We start from the raw sequence: 21,444 nt of genomic DNA, 5'->3' as shown, positions 1-21,444 counted from the left end.
CTAGGGGTCAATGCAAAGTGATATGAGAGAACCAATCCCAAACACAGATGTCCAACTGCCCCCACGTCAGTAGGTAGAATTGAATTAGAGACATTGGAGAAAAAAAAAAAAATCACATTCCTATAGCAACACAACACATTGAACTGTGGAAGGGACCGCAATGACATCGTGACATTGGGCAGGCTGCCTGTTGGCCTTCCCTTGGCTCTTGAGCGAGTGGATTGTCCTCTCGGGGGCCAAGGGGAGTCAGGAGACAAAGGCTTTGTTGTGGAGGGTGAGGGATGTGTGAAAAATGCACTGGGCACTCCACTCCCAAGCCCTATCCATGCACGCTGGTGATTTGGGAGGCTTGCAGGAGTGTTTTACTGTCACAGAAAATGAAATGGTGCTCAGTGGACTCTCGAAAACTGGCCAAAGCTTTTTAGCCACAGCCGTGACAGAGTGGGGATGTGGTCAATCGGCTCCGGGCAGCCGAGCGGAAATGGAGGAAAACTCGCCTCCCTGCGGACCTGGCATCCTTTCACTCCCTCCTCTCTACATTCTCCTCTTCTGTCTCTGCTGCTAAAGCCACTTTCTACCACTCTAAATTCCAAGCATCTGCCTCTAACCCTAGGAAGCTCTTTGCCACCTTCTCCTCCCTCCTGAATCCTCCCCCCCCCCCCCCCCTCCCTCCCTCCCTCCCTCTCTGCGGATGACTTCGTCAACCATTTTGAAAAGAAGGTCGACGACATCCGATCATCGTTTGCTAAGTCAAACGACACCGCTGGTTCTGCTCACACTGCCCTACCCTGTGCTTTGACCTCTTTCTCCCCTCTCTCTCCAGATGAAATCTCGCGTCTTGTGACGGCCGGCCGCCCAACAACCTGCCCGCTTGACCCTATCCCCTCCTCTCTTCTCCAGACCATTTCCGGAGACCTTCTCCCCTACCTCACCTCGCTCATCAACTCATCCTTGACCGCTGGCTACGTCCCTTCCGCCTTCAAGAGAGCGAGAGTTGCACCCCTTCTGAAAAAACCTACACTCGATCCCTCTGATGTCAACAACTACAGACCAGTATCCCTTCTTTCTTTTCTCTCCAAAACTCTTGAACGTGCCGTCCTTGGCCAGCTCTCCTGCTATCTCTCTCAGAATGACCTTCTTGATCCAAATCAGTCAGGTTTCAAGACTAGTCATTCAACTGAGACTGCTCTTCTCTGTGTCACGGAGGCGCTCCGCACTGCTAAAGCTAACTCTCTCTCCTCTGCTCTCATCCTTCTAGACCTATCGGCTGCCTTTGATACTGTGAACCATCAGATCCTCCTCTCCACCCTCTCCGAGTTGGGCATCTCCGGCGCGGCCCACGCTTGGATTGCGTCCTACCTGACAGGTCGCTCCTACCAGGTGGCGTGGCGAGAATCTGTCTCCGCACCACGTGCTCTCACCACTGGTGTCCCCCAGGGCTCTGTTCTAGGCCCTCTCCTATTCTCGCTATACACCAAGTCACTTGGCTCTGTCATATCCTCACATGGTCTCTCCTATCATTGCTATGCAGACGACACACAATTAATCTTCTCCTTTCCCCCTTCTGATAACCAGGTGGCGAATCGCATCTCTGCATGTCTGGCAGACATATCAGTGTGGATGACGGATCACCACCTCAAGCTGAACCTCGGCAAGACGGAGCTGCTCTTCCTCCCGGGGAAGGACTGCCCGTTCCATGATCTTGCCATCACGGTTGACAACTCCATTGTGTCCTCCTCCCAGAGCGCTAAGAACCTTGGCGTGATCCTGGACAACACCCTGTCGTTCTCAACCAACATCAAGGCGGTGACCCGTTCCTGTAGGTTCATGCTCTACAACATTCGCAGAGTACGACCCTGCCTCACACAGGAAGCGGCGCAGGTCCTAATCCAGGCACTTGTCATCTCCCATCTGGATTACTGCAACTCGCTGTTGGCTGGGCTCCCTGCCTGTGCGATTAAACCCCTACAACTCATCCAGAACGCCGCAGCCCGTCTGGTGTTCAACCTTCCCAAGTTCTCTCACGTCACCCCGCTCCTCCGCTCTCTCCACTGGCTTCCAGTTGAAGCTCGCATCCGCTACAAGACCATGGTGCTTGCCTACGGAGCTGTGAGGGGAACGGCACCTCCGTACCTTCAGGCTCTGATCAGGCCCTACACCCAAACAAGGGCACTGCGTTCATCCACCTCTGGCCTGCTCGCCTCCCTACCTCTGAGGAAGTACAGCTCCCGCTCAGCCCAGTCAAAACTGTTCGCTGCTCTGGCACCCCAATGGTGGAACAAACTCCCCCACGACGCCAGGTCAGCAGAATCAATCACCACCTTCCGGAGACACCTGAAACCCCACCTCTTTAAGGAATACCTAGGATAGGATAAAGTAATCCTTCTCCCCCCCCCCCCCCCTTAGAGTTAGATGCACTATTGTAAAGTGGTTGTTCCACTGGACATCATAAGGTGAATGCACCAACTTGTAAGTCGCTCTGGATAAGAGCGTCTGCTAAATGACTTAAATGTAAATGTAAATGTCAATGAGGTGGACAGTGTGTGTGTGTGTGTGTGTGTGTGTGTGTGTGTGTGTGTGTGTGTGTGTACAGTATACATGTGCGAGAGATCAATTTAGAAAGAGAGTGGGAAAATCCAATGACAAATCTCCAAACTCAGAGCTTCCCTTTTCCATCCCTTTCAGGTCACATGTCCCATTTCTATATAAAAAGGAGAACCTTCCCCTTTTCTCTCTCTCAATCCATCTTCATCTGACTCTCATCCATCTTTATCTCAGACCTCTCAATCTTTCTCCTCACCTCCCACCCCTCTCTATCTCTCATCCTTCTCATTTTTCTATTACACCTCCTTCCCCCTTTCTCTCTTTTCACCTTCCATGTCCCTCTCACCCTTCCACCGCCCCTCATCTTTATGGTACACTTCTCCCCCCCCCCCATTTCTCACCTTTCGAGCACTGTTCTCTGCCCTCACTCCCATCCCCATCCGCTCTACCTCCCTCCATCAACGGTGATCTTTAGGGTGCATCCTAGCGCCGTGGTCTAAAAATAGGATAGTGTCCCTCACCTCCCAGCCCTCGATGTGCGACTGCAGCTGCTCCAGGGCCTCCAATTTCTCCATCTGCCTCTTGGTCTCGTTGATGTTGGAGCACACTGCCTTCATGGCCTGCAGGGCCTCCTCCACCGCACGGTAGTCTGTGTGCTTCTTGGGCGTCCGCTTCAGCAGCTCCTAGTGGGGGGAGAGAGAGTAGGGAATAAAGACCATAAGGGGATGATGGCAAAGAGTCATAATGTCTTCAGTAGTACTACAGTACATAAACAGCATTTGAAAATGTTTCAGATATCATCCAGCGCAACAGGGTTGTTAAACACCATGCTCATTATTAGGAATCATCTTATCAATAAGGGTTGATGGTTAAAAACCAAAAGGGTTGATGGTGGATGTGGGGATGCAAAGGTAAGGTAAGATTATGGGATGCAGTAAGGACAGCGTTTTGGGGAAATGTTGGAGGATGGAGTGCGGAAGTTGAATGTAGAAGTTCGGAAAAGAGAGAAGTTGGACATGGGGTGGAAAATGGAGATCATAAATAGTCCTCAACTGGCAGCTTCGTGAAATAGTACCGGCAAAACACCAGTCTCAACGTCAACAGTGAAGAGGCGACTCTGGGATGCTGGCCTCTAGACAGAGTTCCTCTGTCCGGTGTCTGTTCTTTTGCCCACCTTAATCTTTTCTTTTTATTGGCCAGTCTGAGATGGCTTCTTCTCTGCAACTCTGCCTAGAAGGCCAGAATCCCGAAGTCGCCTCTTCACTGTTGACATTGAGACTGGTGTTTTGTGGGTACTATTTAATGGGGTGGCAGGTAGCCTAGTGGTTAGAGTGTTGGGCCAGTAACTGAAAGGTTGCTAGATCGAATCCCCGAGCTGACAAGCTAAAAATCTGTTCAGGGGCAGAACTGTTCTTAGGCTGTCATTCATTGTAAATAAGAATGTGCTCTTAACTGAGGCGTCTGTTTCTCAAACTAGACACTCTAATGTACTTGTCCTGTTGTGCACCAGGGCCTCCCACTCTTTCTATTCTGGTTAGAGCCAGTTTGCGCTGTTCTGTGAAGGGAGTAGTACACAGCGTTGTATGAGATCTTCAGTTTCTTGGCAATTTCTCGCATGGAATAGCCTTCATTTCTCAGAACAAGAATAGACTGACGAGTTTCAGAAGAAAGTTATTTGTTTCTGGCCATTTTGAGCCTGTAATCAAACCAACAAATGCTGATGCTCCAGATACTCAACTAGTCTAAAGAAGGCCAGTTTTATTGCTTCTTTAATCATAACAGTTTTCAGCTGTGCTAACATAATTGCAAAAAGGATTTTCTAATGATCAATTAGCCTTTTAAATGATACACTTGGATTAGCTAACACAACGTGCCATTGGAACACAGAAGTGATGGTTGCTGATAATGGGCCTCTGTACGCCTATGTAGATATTCCTTCTTTTTTTTAATCTTCCTTTTCCAGCTACAATAGTCATTTACAACGTCTACACTGTATTTCTGATCAATTTAATGTTATTTTAATGGACAACAAAAATGTGCTTTTCTTTCAAAAACAAGGACATTTATAAGTGACCCCAAACTTTTGAATGGTAGTGCATATATAAATGGAGGCAGGCAAATACCTTTCACTGAGCTGTGTAAAGACAGTTTGACAGGTGTGAGACAATTAATTGTAATTTATCTTAATGTTATTTTGTTGTTTACAGGTGTACTCTCCTTCTGACCCTATGCAGCCAGGTCCCATGTACTTTTTAACTCCTCACTAGTGTGGCTTGTTTGGTGTCTGCTGTGAAGGAATAGCACAACAAGTCAACTACTTGATTAAGGCATGTCATCCAACAAAAGGTAGCAGCGCAGTCATCAACTACATGCACCATTTCTTCACCAACTACGGAGTTGGGAAACACGTGTGGACCCGAGTTGTGATAACTGCAGTGGCCAAAACAAGAACAAGTTTGCGCAAAGCTGACATCCTTCCTTCCAAAGATGGTCTGCCTGTACAAGCACCACCTGGACTGGACACAGCTAGACAAACTTATCTTTTTGACAAGATCAGGGAGTTTTGAAATAAAGAGGCTATAGACATCACATGCCCTGCACCAAAGTCAAGGGCAGGACAGAAACAGGCTATTTAAACAGGCTATTTAAAACCAAATACTTTTAGACTTTTACTCTAGTAGTATTTTACTGGGTGACTTTTACTTCAGTCGTTTTCTATAAAAGGTATCTTTACATTTACTCAATTATGACAATTTAGTACTTTTCCACCAGTGGATGTGGCTGGGGTTTATAGCATTTCTTTCACATGACCCATCAATTTAGACAAGTGTGTCTAGGTAAGCGTTGTCATGACGTGGCCGTTTCTGGGTGTGGATCGTGGCTTCCCCCTCTCTCTCACTCTCTCCTACACCCAGGTTCTGTTATCTCAGGCCATAAATTTATTGCGGAGACTCTCTCCCCCTGGTCATGCAGAGAAAGAGACCACAGAGAACAAAGGATTTCACTTGGCCAAACTCCTAAATGGGAGTTTTAAACAATATGTCCACTTGTGAGAATGTGGGAAGGGACCGTGGACACTTAAGGGACAGTTATGTTGAGTGTGTTTCATTTGGTGACCTCATGAAGGACAGGAAACACACATAACTATATCTCTGAATGTGTACATTTCTCAATTATGGGGTTTGCATCCAATTCTTGTATAAAATGATTGAGTAAAGATGAAACTATTTGTGAAGTGATGTAATGTTAACCTTTAATTTTGAGAGAATTTTATTCCCTGTAAAGTTGAACTAGTCAGCAGCCACACCCCCGTGAGCACAAACATGATCTGGCGTCATGGAACCGCCCTTTTCTATTGTTACGAATAAAACCCCTCCTGAGGAAATCCTCTTCAGACCACGCATACCTCGGTGTAAGCTGAGGTGGTACAGGTTTGAGTACCAAAACTAGAAAACTATACCACGTGGAGCATTGGCTCAGCTGGAAATGGTTCAACTCTGAGACTATCGATCACTACAGAATAATAGCAAATCTTAGATACTAATTACTAGTCTGCAGCTAGAAATTATGTAAATCTGGGATGCGAATACAGACAAAACATCTACTCTAAGAACAATGGACGCCTGACGTATCCATTACAACAGACACTATCAGGAGCCGCCGATAGAGCAACCACCATGAGTAACCAGAGACTCTCTGATGAACTGACTCTCCCGCAGACGGACCAATGATTCTAACAGAGAAGACAACAACGACATATGGGCGTAATTATATTGATTGCAATTATTCCCGAATGAGCGAGCGTTCATGTGCAAAGGATTAGCATTTCAATTAATATAATTATCCACTGTGTGTAGTGATCCATTTTGTCTTTCCCGCTTCTTTCTCAGTCCACACCCCCTTCCCTTTGTCCACCAAGCCGTTATATCGGTTTAGCCCACTAGGGAATCTTACCTATCATCGTTAGTAACCAATATCTACTATTTGTTTATGCATTTCTGTGATTATTTAGTTAGTTAGTAAATAAATAATTAAGCCAATTGGTGTATGGATGATTCATAGTTTAGGCTGGGTTCGTGGAGATAACCAACGATTTACGATGTTTGGAATGAGACTGACGTGAGGTAAAGAATCATTAATTAATAGAAGACTAATTGATCAGATATTAAAATATCTGAAGAGTTATATTCGGAAAATTCTAACTTTGTAATCTGTAGATTTTCCGTGGTGCCCTGACTTCCTAGTTAATTCAATTTACATGATTAGTTTAATCATGTAATAATAATTACAGAGAACTGATTTGATAAAATAAGTCTTCACCTTTAATGATGCCAAAGACATGACAGCGTCATCTAAAATGTATAAAATATTTTTTATCTGGACACTTTGTTTACCTAGAATATTTCCTTATTGTCGGCTACTACCACTTTTAGTCAATCTTTACTACACTACTCACTGTTTAGCACATGACCTCACATGTGAATCCTTAAAGAGATGGGTGGGACTGGCTTAAGAGGGTGTGAACAATGCTGAATGGGTGTTGACAAAATGAGAGCTCTCCAGTAGGTACAAAAACATTCAAAGGCCCTTTTCTCAAAAGTGAGTTTACAAGTTTAATCAACATTCAAAGCAGAATTACTTTCCCATTGCTCCTCAAAAATGCAGTGTATGATATACCATGTTGTAGCTCTGATTCTCTACTTTTTACCAATGTAAGAGCCCAATTTTTAATTTTGCTACATAAGACCGAATCCAGGTGGTGAGTCACTTATATACTAGATAATGTGTGAAATTTGTTTTGATTTAGAATGGACCAATATCATGCACCTGTCTCGAAAACAGAATAGCTTTATTTATTTATACTCTTGTTGTAAAGAGAAGCAATGTGCTCAATATTAGGAAAGTTGAGAAATAAATATAGTAGGCCTAGCCTATAGAAAGCTGATTCGATCCTCGTCTTTTTAATAGAGGCCATCACTCTGTTTCTCACACAATTGCATAGATTATAGAAATGTTGTGCAACATGAGCTCATGGGCTCTCATGAAGTGTTTGATTCGATTTTTGATCACATTTGCATTGATGTCAGAGTGATTAGAGGGACAATAGAGTGCTGAGTACTAGGCAGTTAGCAAGTTTGGTAGGCTACTAATGACCATCAGCATCAGAGCTTGGAGAAACCTAATTATTGTGCCTAAACGGTCATGTGAAAATTGACTGCCTTCATGACTTTTGACCACCGGTGTGGCGGTTGCGGTGACTTTATTACAGTCACCGCAACAGCCCTAGTAATGCTTCAATAGGCCTATTGACAACTGTGCATCTGGCCCGCTTGAGGCTGGACTCTGTGATTTAGGGCCTATGCCTTCCGCAAAAAGGTAACATAGGCCTATAGGCTAAATATATGACATCATTGGATGGGCTAAATAAAGTAAAGCTATTTTGTGACAATACATTTTTGTTGCCAATTGCCTATATAAGTTTATAAATCCAACGATTTACTGTCCGTAAGTATTAGGACCGGGTGCCGCTATATGTCGCTTTAAGCATTACGATGGCCAAATGTGTCGTTATTTACGATCCAACTTTAAGTGTGTCCCAAACATGTAGAGTGAACCTGTAAGAGCCACAGCTAATAGTGTCGGGGGGGGGGGGGGGGGGGGCATGTTCAGTTTTTCACATGATTCCATTGGGGGGGAGCAGTCCAGTTCCCTGGTGCTGAAATCGAGGAAACTCCCCACTAAGTAAAAGCACTCAGCGCAAAGTTGCAGCGGATTGGTTGGCTGACTGAGAGGGAAACAAGGACGAGCAGTCTGAGTATCTCCTCTACTGTATTACTGCCCTATCATTGTGAGTCTGCAACAGGCTCAGGTTGTTGAGAATATGCACATTTATATACAGATTTATATACACAGGGCCCCGTTTGCCAAAAGCATCTTAAGGCGAAGTTCAGCATTAGAACCATAGGTTCTAACGATGAACCAAGACGATTTTAGGAAACCCGGCTCTGGTCTTTACGCACGGTTGCGCATCAGAGTTTCAAAAGGACGTGTCATATGCTATAGGTCCGTGGACAGAGCTCTTTGTTTATATAATACCTTATTATTGATTTAGCTTATAGGCTTCATCACAAATGGCCAGATCCTGAAATAGACAAAACTGAAAAATGTTCTCCATTGGTCATGACCACTGTATAGATCATTAGTCATGATGTGCAAATTTCACAGGACCGCGACTGATTGCCCATGTGGTCATGTTGTCTAAGCTCGTAAGCACTGAAGCTTGTGGTGATTGGTGGCATGTTATAGAGCAGGGTTATTCAACTCTTAACCTACGAGGTTCAGAGCCTGCTGGTTTTCTGTTTTACCTGATAATTAATTGCACTCGCCTGGTGTCCCAGGTCTAAATCAGGCCCTGATTAACCAGGACAAATGTGCATGTGATATTTAAAACTACAAAAATAAACCGTTTGGGTTGTTTGATTTCAGATTCAAATCAAGTAATCAAAGAATTACCCTTTTTTATATCTTGACATCTAATAGGAAATATTAATTGCCCATAAAGTACACTGCCCCTCTGACTTGGAGGCAGGACTGAGTTGCATTCTCCTTGGCGTCAGCAGGACCTTACCTTCAGTAAGAGGGGGTACTTGCAGATTCTCTGAATGGGTGATAGCAGGAGCCCCTCCAGGGGAATGTCTGTGCTTTTCTTCCCTCCCAACAGCATACAGTGCTGGAACACAGAAAGATTTGAACAAAAACACATTTATTAATGTGGGCCATCTATGGCCCTGTAAAATTACACATTTCCTTTTTGTGATTTTTTACTATTCTTCTCAAACTAACTTGGTTACTCCACTAAAATGATTATGTAAAATGGTTAAGGGCAAGAAGCAAAATCCTAAACACCATAGAAAGTCTTCTCAGCCGCATTAATGACCTCCATGGGGGTCGGGTGGCGTACTGGAACTAAAGTCATGCTTCAAAAATTAAACCAAGAAATCAGTTTGGTGGTGAAACTCTTCTGAGGAGAATTATTCAGATGCATGAGAGAGAGAGAGAGAGAGAGAAGGCGGTAAAGCTGGTGGGTTTATTCTTCTCTAGGAATCATGTATTTCAGAAGCCAAGGGTAAGCAAGGGCAGCATTCACCAGATGAAAGTAGATATGCCACACCAGAATACTACAGTGGAGAAAACAGAAAGCACATCATTGGTCGGTATGGGGCACGCATTTCCTTTTAATCACAATCCACTGCATCCGCCTATGTCGCACTTCTGCATCCGCGGTGAAAGGTGACAGAGCTAGAGCGGTGTTTGTCAGACCATGAGACATCTCGGTATTCTCAAACAAAATCGTCTGTAGCATCCGAACAGTTTGGCCTACAAAAACTATTATGACCCATCTATGAGACTCTCACAACCACGATGGTGTTCTCCATTTTGCTCAACGACCTCCACAAGTGTCAGGAGACTCGTCTGAAGTCGGTATAGCCGATCTGTCAACTTCTGTCTGGGATACACACTAATATGACCCATCTGTGCAAAGGTGAGACTCTAGGATGCCAACAGGCCTCACAAGACGCGTCTGAAGAAACCCCGGTACCAGTTGAAAAAAGGAATGGGTCGTGACCCGATTTAGGAAACTAGGCGTATGTCGCAAGTCACAACTTCACAGGAGAGCCATTTGAATGTAAAAAAGAAAATTATATCAAAATGCATTTTTTGGTGGAAATGCCTTCTTGAACATGTGAACTTCATGTGCCTTAATATCAAACTTGTATGCCATCTGTAAATACAAATAAAATTGTTAAATTACAAGCCTTGTTGGTAAAGCTACAGAAAAAGGCTGCAACCTTCCCACTAGCCATGATTGGCTGAGATAATGAGTCTGCCATATAGAAGGCTTTGGTCTACTGGAACTCGTCAGTCTGTTTTGGTCATCATGTCGAACGCGGCTTTAAAAAAAATGTTTTGTGTAGTGGAGCTGCGTACGTGTTGATCTTCACTTTCTGTAGGATCAGGTTTTGAAATCAGTGGAATTAGAGTATGATAGTTAACTTCTTGGAACTATAGGGGGTGCTGTTCCGCATTAGCATATTTGGGTCTCCAAATTAAACTGCCTCGTGCTAAATTCTTGATCGTACAATATGCATATTATTGTTATTATTGGATAGAAAACACCTTCTAGTTTCTATAGAAGTTGGAATTTTGTCTCTGAGTGGTACAGAACAATATATACAGCACTTTTCATGACAGGGGTCAGATTCCAGAAATTTTTACCCCTGATCTGGAGTCTGTTTTTAAGGTGACTGTGAATGCTATGAAGAAACCGACACTGCCTACGTCTTCCTCTGGGTGTCTGTACGTCATCACGTTTTGAATGGAGTCGATTGCACAATCACAGCCCATATAAAACCACAAAACGTGGGATGACCCCTCTCTCTCTCCGCGCGCCACAGGCAAGATGGACTTCGGACCTGCCTCATTCCAAATCGTTATGTAACTAGTTCTAGTTCTCCGGTCATGTTTTCAGTCGTTATAGTTGTTAAAAACATCATAATGTAGTTAATTTGAAGCGTTTTATAGCAATTTATATCCGTTTAGTGCGATTCTGAGGAATTTATTTGTCGTGCACTTTTTAGCTTTGGAAACGTTTCGGGGTGTCGGTCGTTGGTGGTGGACATTTCGAAGGACAGAGGACATCTATCGACCAAAAGACGTTTATAACATAGAAAGGATACATTGCCCAAGATTCTGATGGAAGATCAGCTCAAAGTAAGCAATATTTAATATGATAAATCGCTGTTCTGTCGAAATATTTTAAACGCATATTTCGCCATTTTGTTTGGTATAGCTTCACTTGGCGAACCCTGTATTGAAAAGTAAGGATAATTTTAAAAATGTAAATCAGCGGTTGCATTAAGAACTAATTTGTCTTTCGATTCCTGTCAACCCTGTATTTTTTAGTCAAGTATATGATTAGCTTTCGATTAAACTAGATCACTCTGAAAGCTGACGTTCCTCATTTTGAGGCTTGAGTTGTGACTATTTCCATTGTATAACCACGGTTTTGTATGGCTAAATATGCACCTTTTCGAACAAACTGTATATGTATGTTGTAAAATGATGTTACAGGAGTGTCATCGGAAGAATTCTGAGAAGGTTAGTGAAAAAATTAATATATTTTGGCGGTGATTACGTTATAGCGCTCTTTGGCTGGAATCGATGCTCTGGTAACGTTTGCACATGTGGTATGCTAACTTATCGATTTATTGTGTTTTCGCTGAAAAACGCTTAGAAAATCTGAAATATGGTCTGAAATCACAAGAACTGGGTCTTTCCATTGCTATGCTTTGTCTATTTTTATGAAATGTTTTATGATGAGTAAATTGGTCATACACGTTGCTCTATCTAGTAATTCTAGTCGATTTGTGATGGTCGGTGCAATTGTAAACTGTGATTTCTACCTGAAATATGCACTTTTTTCTAACAAAAACTATCCTATACCATGAATATGTTATCAGACTGTCATCTGATGGGTTTTTTTATAGGTTATTGGCTATCAATATCTTAGTTGAGCCGAATTGGTGATAGCACCTGAAGGAGTAAGAAACTGATGGAGTTAGAATAGTGGTGTATTTTGCTAACGTGTTTAGCTAATAGATTTACATATTTTGTCTTCCCTGTAAAACATTTTAAAAATCTGAAATGGTGGCTTTATTCACAAGATCTGTATCTTTCATCTGGTGTCTTGGACTTGTGATTTAATGATATTTAGATGCTACTATCTACTTGTGAAGCTATGCTAGCTATGCTAATCAGTGTGTGGGGGGGGTGGGGGGTGATCCCGGACCCGGGGTAGAGGCTCGTGAAAGGTTAAAGAGATGGAGAAAACACCTGTCTCCGGATTACATCTTCAAACTAAGGGCAACCGTGGTATGGAATTCCTGACAGGTAGACGCGTCCATCATGCATGATGATGTTTACCGGTAAGATAGTCTAGCGTTAGCTAGTCAGACAAAAATGTGACCTAAGTATAAGTACCCCATGTAATTTTCCACTAGCAGCCTGGGAGAAAATGTACAGAGCACAACTAGAGCAAGATCAGGTCAGTCAATAACCAGACGGAGGAAGCACATCGGGGTCAACAAGGCTCAGATCTTCCATCCAGCTGTGCCAATGCACTGCAGCTGGCCAGCTTGCACTGAGCATGACATCACCATTGGAAGCACAGTCAAAGGCAGTCCCCGTGTTCATTGTTCATAAACGGAGGAAGAGTTGACATGATGAGAGAGAGATAATGACAATAGACAGAGAAAGAGATAAAAGGAGATGCGTGAAAAGGAGACAACTTGCGTGAGCGGTGGGATCCTCACCAGGAGGAAGGTCCTGATTTCGGGGATCTTGTTGAGCTCCATCAGCAGCCGCAGGGCCTTCTCGTGGTTACTGCAGTACTCCCCGTACACAGAGAACCGCCCCTTCTGAAAGTTGGAGGAAGAAACAAAAAGTCATTCCGTGCCCGATCTGATCTAGCTAGTGGATATACTGTACGGTCAAATAGGTTTGGCCACTGAAGGCTTTCCTCGTGAACACTTAGTAATACGATAGTTGTGATAAACATAGGATAGATGCATTATTCATCTACCATTAGAAACAATGTAGAGGCTTAGGCAATCACTCGCTCAGCATTCAATTTAGGCTACAGCCCAAAACTCCAGATAGACCCTTGTGTTGTACACTAGCATTTAGGAAGTGAAACCAGATTCAGTGCTGGGCCTCTGCACTCTACGGTTGTTTCCCGAAACGCTGCTGCTGTCACCCAAAACAGCGCAGGAAATTAACCTGTTTGGGCTGCAGGGGCAGTATTGAGTAGCTCTGATAAAAGGTGCCCATTTCAAACGGCCTCGTACTCAATTCTTGCTCGTACTATATGCATATTATTATTACTATTGGATAGAAAACACTCTCTAGTTTCTAAAACCATTTGAATTATATCTGTGAGTAAAACAGAACTCATTTGGCAGCAAACTTCCTGACCAGGAAGTGGAAAGTCTGAAAACGATGCTCTGTTCTAGGGCCTGCCTATAAATGGGCATGATACGTATTAGTATACATGCACGTCATACACCTTCCACTAGATGTCAAGAGGCAGTGAGAGAAGAAATGGAGTGATTATCTTGGTCTGAGGTGGAATAAATCCTCTTGGAATGACGTGTCACCCATTTCCTGTTTTCTGGAAAGCGCGAGGATGGACCTGGAATTGCCTTCTGAAAAGCTTTCGTTATAGACGGCTAATATCTCCGGCTTTGATTTTATTTGATACATGTGATAATATCATTGTAAAGTATGTTTTTTCAATATAGTTTTATCAGATTATTGAACGTTTATCGGGAGTTTTGGCGTTTTCCGTTCTCTGCGTTTGGTGAAGATGGACAACTTCGCGCCACTTGGCTAGCTTTGGTTGCTAATTCGACAGGCGAAGAGGACATTCTCAAACCAAACAACGATTTATTCTGGACAAAGGACTCCTTGTACAACATTCTGATGGAAGCTCAGTAAAAGTAGGAACCATTTATGATGTTATTTCGTATTTCTGTGGAAAATGTTTAGTACTATTTTCCGCCCTCATTGCAGGCGCTGTCTCGCTATAACGTAAGCTGTATGTCGTACTAAAGTTATTTTTAGAATTCTAACACGGCGATTGCATTAAGAACTAGTGTATCTTTCATTTGCTGTACAACATGTATTTTTTAGTAAAGTTTATGATGAGTTATTTGGTCAGATTAGGTGAGTGTCAGAAATATTCAAAGATTCTGGGAAAAAGTTGCTACGTTTTCACAATGTATAACCACGGATTTCAGCTCTAAATATGCACATTTTCGAACAAAATATAAGTGTATTGTATTACCTGATGTTATAGGACTGTCATCTGATGAAGTTTGTCAAGGTTAGTGAAAAAGTATATATCTTTTGGTGTTTTTTTGCGATCGCTAACTTTTTCTGCTGATAAATGGGTTGTGTTTTTGGCTATTGTGGTAAGCTAATATAATGCTATATTGTGTTTTCGCTGTAAAACACTTAAAAAATCTGAAATATTGGCTGGATTCACAAGATGTTTATCTTTCATTTGCTGTACACCATGTATTTTTCATAAATGTTTTATGATGAGTATTTAGGTATTTCACGTTGCTCTCTGTAGTTATTCTAGGTGCTTTGGTGATATTTGTGATTGTAGCTGCAATGTAAAACTATGATTTATACCTGAAATATGCAAATTTTTCGAACAAAACATAGATTTATTGTATAACATGTTATAAGACTGTCATCTGATGAAGTTGTTTCTTGGTTAGTGACTAATTCTATCTCTATTTGGGGGTTTTGTGCAAGCTACCTGTGCTGTGAAAGAAATGTCTGTGCTTTTTTGTATTTGGTGGTGAGCTAACATAAATATACGTGGTGTTTTCGCTGTAAAACATTTTTTTTTAAATCGGACATGTTGGCTGGATTCACAAGATGTTTATCTTTCATTTGCTGTATTGGACTTGTTAACGTGTGAAAGTTAAATATTTCAAAAAAATATTTTTTGAATTTCAGTGGAATGTGTGGGGGGGGGGTTCCGCTAGCGGAACCCGGGGGCTAGACAGGTTAACAAACTATAGTTTTGGCAAGTCGGTTAGGACATCTACTTTGTGCATGACATGTACTTCCGGCGCCGACAGAGATGGCCGCCTCGCTTCGCGTTCATAGGAAACTATGCAGTATTTTGTTTTTTTATGTGTTACTTCTTACATTGTTTCCCCAGGAAATCTTAGGTTTTATTACATACAGTCGGGAGAAACTATTGGATATAAGAGCAACGTCAACTCACCAACATTACGACCAGGAATACGTTTTTCCCTAAGCGGATCCTCTGTTTGGTCCACCACCCAGGGCAATGGATCAGATCCCAGCCGGCGACCCAAAACAACGGCGCCGCAGAAGGGGCAGACAGAGCGGTCTTCTGGTCAGGCTACGTAGACGGGCACACTCGCCAATGTCCAGTCTCTTGACAACAAGGTAGATGAAATCCGAGCAAGGGTTGCCTTCCCGAGAGACAGAGATTGTAACGTTCTTTGTTTCACTGAAACATGGCTCACTCGGGATACGTCAGAGTCAGTACAGCCACCTGGCTTCTTCACGCATCGCGCCAACAGAAACAAACATCTCTCTGTTAAGAAGAAGGGCGGGGTGTATGCCTTATGATTAACGAGACGTGGTGTGATCATAACAACATACAGGAACTCAAGCCCTTTTGTTCACCTGACCTAGAACTCCTTACAATCAAATGCCGACCGCATTATCTACCAAGAGAATTCTCTTCGATCATAATCACAGTCGTGTATATTCCCCCCCAAGCAGACACATCGACGGCCCTGAAAGAACTTCATTTGACTCTATGTAAACTGGAAGCCACATATCCTGAGGCTGCATATATTGTAGCTGAGGATTTTAACAAGGCTAATCTGAAAACAAGGCTCCCTAAATTTTATCAGCATATCGAATGCGCGACTCGGGCTGGCAAAACCCTGGATTATTGTTATTCCAACTTCAGCGACGCATATAAAGTAATCCCCCGCCCTCCTTTCGGAGAATCTGACCACGACTCCATTTTGTTGCTCCCAGCCTATAGATAGAAACTAAAACAGGAAGCGCCCGTGCTCAGGTCTGTTCAACGCTGGTCCGACCAATCGGATTCCACGCTTCAAGATTACTATGATCACGTGGACTGGGATATGTTCCGCATAGCGTCGGACAATAACATTGATGAATACGCTGATTCGGTGAGCGAGTTTATTAGCAAGTGCATCAGTGATGTTGTACCCACAGAGTCTATTAAAACATTCCCCAACCAGAAACTGTGGATTGATGGCAGCATTTGCGCAAAACTGAAAGCGCGAACCACTGCTTTTAATTTGTCACCAAAAACACTCAAACTTTTACAGATGCACAATCGAGAGCATCCTGTCGGGCTGTCGCCCACAACCGCAGGGCTCTCCAGAGGGTAGTGAGGTCTGCACAACTCATCACCGGGGGCAAACTACCTGCCCTCCAGGACACCTACACCACCTGATGTCACAGGAAGGCCAAAAAGATAATCAAGGACAACAACCACCCGAGCCACTGCCTGTTCTCCCCGCTATCATCCAGAAGGCGAGGTCAGTACAGATGCATCAAAGCGGGGACCGAGAGACTGAAAAACAGCTTCTATCTCAAGGCCATCAGACTGTTAAACAGCCATCACTAACTTGAGTGGCTGCTGCCAACATACTGACTCATCTCTAGCCACTTTAATAATGAAAAAATGGATGTAATAAATGTATTACTAGCCACTTTAACTTCTTTGATATAGGGGGCAGCATTTTCACTTTTGGATGAATTGCGTGCCCATAGTGAACTGGCTCCTACTCTGTCCCAGATGCTAATATACGCATATTATTATTACTATTGGATAGAAAACACTCTGAAGTTTCTAAAACTGTTTGAATGATGTCTGTGAGTATAACAGAACTCATATGGCAGGCAAAAACCAGAGAAAAAATCCAAACAGGAAGTAAAAATTCTGAGAGTGGTCGTTGTTAAAGTCATCGCCTATTCAATTCCCTGTAATATATGGATCGGTTTGCACTTCCTACGCCTTCCACTAGATGTCAACAGTCAGTAGAACGTGGAATGAAGCTTATGCTGTGTTGTGGGACCGGATGGGAGGTGTGTGAGTCAGTGGTCTGGCAGATTGCCAGTTCTTGGTCACGTGCTTTCCTCATGATATGGCCATGCGTTCCATTACTTATAGAGACTGAAAAGAATGCTCCGGTTGGAAAGTTATTGGACATATATGATAACAACATCCTGAAGATTGATTCTCTACTAAGTTTGACCAGTTTATTCGACTTGTAATATAACTTTTTGAAGTTTTCGTCTGACGTTTGCCTGCATCTGCGCGAGCGTTTGGACATGTGTACTACACATGCTGGCAAAATTAGCTAATTGGACATAAGTAATGGACATTATCGAACAAAACAACGATTTATTGTGGAACTAGGATTCCTGGCACTGCATTCTAATGAAGTTAATCAAAAGGTAAGGGAATATTTATGATGTCATTTCGTATTTCTGTTGACTCCAACATGGCGGAGAAATGTTGTTAAATCTGAGCGCCGTCTCGTAAAGTTTTTATTATATCTGACACAGCGGTTGCATTAAGAACAAGTGTATCTTTAATTATATAAAAAACATGTATCTTTCATCAAAGTTTATGATGAGTATTTCTATTTGACGTGGCTCTCTGTAATTACTCCGGATATTTTGTAGGCATTTCTGAACATGGCGACAATGTAAACCGAGATTTGTGGATATAAATATGCACATTATCCAACAAAACATAAATGTATTGTGTAACAGGATGTCATATGAGTGTCATCTGATGAAGATGTTCAAAGGTTAGTGATTCATTTTATCTCTATTTCTGCTTTTTGTTGCTACTATTTTTTGCTGGGAAAATGGCTGTTTTTCTGTGGCTATGTACTGAGCTAACATAATTGTTTGGTGTGCTTTCCCCGTAAATCCTTTTTGAAATCAGACATGTTGGCTGGATTCACAACAGGTGTAGCTTTAATTTGGTGTCTTTCTTGTGTGATTTCATGAAAGATTGATTTTTATAGTAATATATTTGAATTTGGCGTGCTACATTTTTTCTGGATTTTGGCCAAGTGGGACGTTAGCGTCCCACATATCCTAGAGAGGTTAAACAATGCCACTTTATATAATGTTTACATACCCTATGTTACTCATCTCATATGTATACACTGTACTCTATACCATCTACTGCATCTTGCCTATGCCGTTCGGCCATCGCTCATTCATATATTTTTATGTACATATTCTTATTAATACCTTTTCACTTGTGTGTATAAGGTAGTTGTTGTGAAATTGTTAGGTTAGATTACTTGTTAGATATTACTGCATGGTCGGAACAAGAAGCACAAGCATTTTGCTACACTCGCATTAACATCTGCTAACCATGTGTATGTGACAAATACATTTTGATTTGACAAGTAATTTTTCCAACAATTGTTTACAGACAGATTATTTCACTGTATCACAATTGCAGTGGGTCAGAAGTTTACTTACACTAAGTTCACTATGCCTTTAAACAGCTTGGAAAATTCCAGAAAATGATGTCATGACTTTAGAAGCTTCTGGTAGGCTAATTGACATCATTTGAGTCAATTGGAGGTGTACCTGTATGTATTTCAAGGCATACCATCAAACTCAGTGCCTCCTTGCTTGACATCATGGGAAAATCAAAAGAAATCAACCAAGACCTCAGAAAAAAAATTGTAAAAGTTTGATTCATCCTTGGGAGCAATTTCCAAACGCCTGAAGGTACCACGTTCATCTGTACAAACAATAGTACGCAAGTATAAACACCATGGGACCACGCAGCCGTCATACCGCTCAGGAAGGAGACACGTTCAGTCTCCTAGAGATGAACGTACTTTAGTGCGAAAAGTGCAAATCAATCCCAGAACAACAGCAAAGGACCTTGTGAAGATGCTGGAGGAAACGCGTACAAAAGTATCTATATCCACAGCAAAACGAGTCCTATATCAACATAATCTGAAAGGCCGCTCAGCAAGGAAGAAGCCACTGCTCCAAAACCACCATAAAAAAAGCCAGACTACGGTTTGCAACTGCACATGGGGACAAAGATCGTACTTTTTGGGGAAATGTCCTCTGGTCTGATAAAACAAAAATAGAACTGTTTGGCCATAATGACCATCGTTATGTTTGGAGGAAAAGGTGGGAGGCTTGCAAACCGAAGAACACCATCCCAAACGTGAAGCACGGGGGTGGCAGCATCATGTTGTGGGGGTGCTTTGCTGCAGGAGGGACTAGTGCACTTCACAAAATAGATGGCATCATGAGGAACAAAATTATGTGGATAAATTGAAGCAACATCTCAAGACATCAGTCAGGAAGTTAAAGCTTGGTCGCAAATGGGTCTTCCAAATGGACAATGACCCCAAGCATACTTCCAAAGTTGTGGCAAAATGGCTTAAGGACATCAAAGTCAAGGCATTGGAGTGGACATCACAAAGCCCTGACCTCAATCCTATAAAATTTGTGGGCAGAACTGAAGAAGTGTGTGCGAGCAAGGAGGCCTACAAACCTGACTCCATTACACCAGCTCTGTCAAGAGGAATGGGACAAAATTCACCAAACTTATTGTGGGAAGCTTGTGGAAGGCTACCCGAAATGTTTGACCCAAGATTAAATTGTTTAAGGCAATGCTACCAAATATTGAGCGCATGTAAACTTCTGACCCACTGGGAATGTGATGAAAGAAATAAAAGCTGAAATAAATCACTCTCTCTACTATTTTTCTGACATGTCACATTCTTAAAATAAAGTGGTGATCCTAACTGACCTAAGACAGGGAATTTTTACTAGGATTAAATGTCAGGAATTGTGAAAAACTGAGTTTAAATGTATTTGGCTAAGGTATATGTAAACTTCCGACTTCAATTGTATGTTGAGCACCTGTTTTTTGCTGCAAATTCTGAGGCTGGTAACTAATGAACTTGTCCTCTGCTTTTTGTGACTGCACTTGAAGAAACTTTCAAAGTTCTTGACATTTTCCGGATTGACCTTCCGGTCGTAAAGTAATGACGGACTGTCGTTTCTCTTTGCTTATTTGAGCTGTTCTTGCCATAATATGGACTTGGTCTTTTACCAAATAGGGCTATCTTCTGTATACCACCCCTACCTTGTCACAACACAACTGATTAGCTCAAACGCATTAAGGAAAGAAATTCCACAAATGTACTTTTAACAAGGCACACCTGTTAATTGAAATATATTCCAAGTGACTACCTCATGAAGCTGGTTGAGAGAATGCCAAGAGTGTGCAGAGCTGTCATCAAGGCAAAGGGTGGCTACTTTGAAATCTAAAAATGTCAAATATATTTGTATTTGTTTAACACTTTTTTTAGTTACTGCATGATTCCATATGTGTTATTTCATAGTTTTGATGTCTTCACTATTATTCTGCAATGTAGAAAATAGTAAAAATAAAGAAAGCCAGTCACATTCTGTTAAAAGTCCCCAAAGCACACACATCCCTGGGTCAATCTTCTTTTCAGTTCACTGCAGCTAGCGACTGGAACGAGCTGCAACAAACACTCAAACTGGACAGTTATATCTCAATCTCTTCATTCAAAGACTCAATCATGGACACTCTTACTGACAGTTGTGGCTGCTTTGCGTGATGTATTGTTGTCTCTACCTTCTTGCCCTTTGTGCTGTTGTCTGTACCCAATAATGTTTGTACCATGTTTTGTGTTGCTACCATGTTGTGTTGTTGTCATGTGTTGCTACCATGCTGAGTTGTCATGTGTTTCTGCCTTGCTGTGTTGTTGTCTTAACACTACCCTTTATGTAGTGTTTTTGTCTCTCTTGTCGTGATGTGTGTTTTGTCCTATATTTATATATTTTTTAATCCCAGCCTTTTGCCTTTTGGTAGGCCATCATTGTAAAAAAGAATTTGTTCTTAACTGACTTGCCTAGTTAAATAAAGGTTAAATAAATAAAATAAAAATACCTAATTTACCTTGTACCCCTGCACATCGACAGTGTATATAGCCAAGTTATCGTTACTCATTGTTGGGAAGGATCGTAAGTAAGCATTTACTGTTAGTCTACACCTGTTTTTACAAAGCATGTGACTAATGAACTGGTATCAGGACACATTAAAAAAGTAACACATTGTTACAGTTATGTCTTTACTAAAAAGCCCATAAACATTTATTTATTTTGATTCCCTACTTGCAAATACCCTTATATAAAAGCCTCACCTTGAATGCA

At 42.3% G+C, this 21,444-nt stretch overlaps 1 protein-coding gene across 1 annotated transcript in view; it reads right to left on the bottom strand.

Moving 5' to 3' along the window:
- LOC139542083 (phosphatidylinositol 3,4,5-trisphosphate-dependent Rac exchanger 1 protein-like) overlaps positions 1 to 21,444 on the bottom strand; it is a 144,953-nt gene that overhangs the window by 86,399 nt on the left and 37,110 nt on the right. The window contains exons 4-6 of the mRNA XM_071347109.1: positions 12,918 to 13,022; positions 9,173 to 9,274; positions 3,066 to 3,227 (exon numbers count right to left, since the gene is read on the bottom strand). Coding sequence (XP_071203210.1) covers positions 3,066 to 3,227; positions 9,173 to 9,274; positions 12,918 to 13,022 — 369 coding nt within the window. The remainder of the gene's footprint in view (positions 1 to 3,065; positions 3,228 to 9,172; positions 9,275 to 12,917; positions 13,023 to 21,444) is intronic.

This window comes from Salvelinus alpinus, chromosome 17 (assembly GCF_045679555.1).
Source record: "Salvelinus alpinus chromosome 17, SLU_Salpinus.1, whole genome shotgun sequence".
Lineage (NCBI taxonomy): Eukaryota > Metazoa > Chordata > Actinopteri > Salmoniformes > Salmonidae > Salvelinus > Salvelinus alpinus.
The sequence above is the reverse complement of the archived record's forward strand: the minus strand, read 5'-3'. Positions and strand labels throughout refer to the sequence as shown.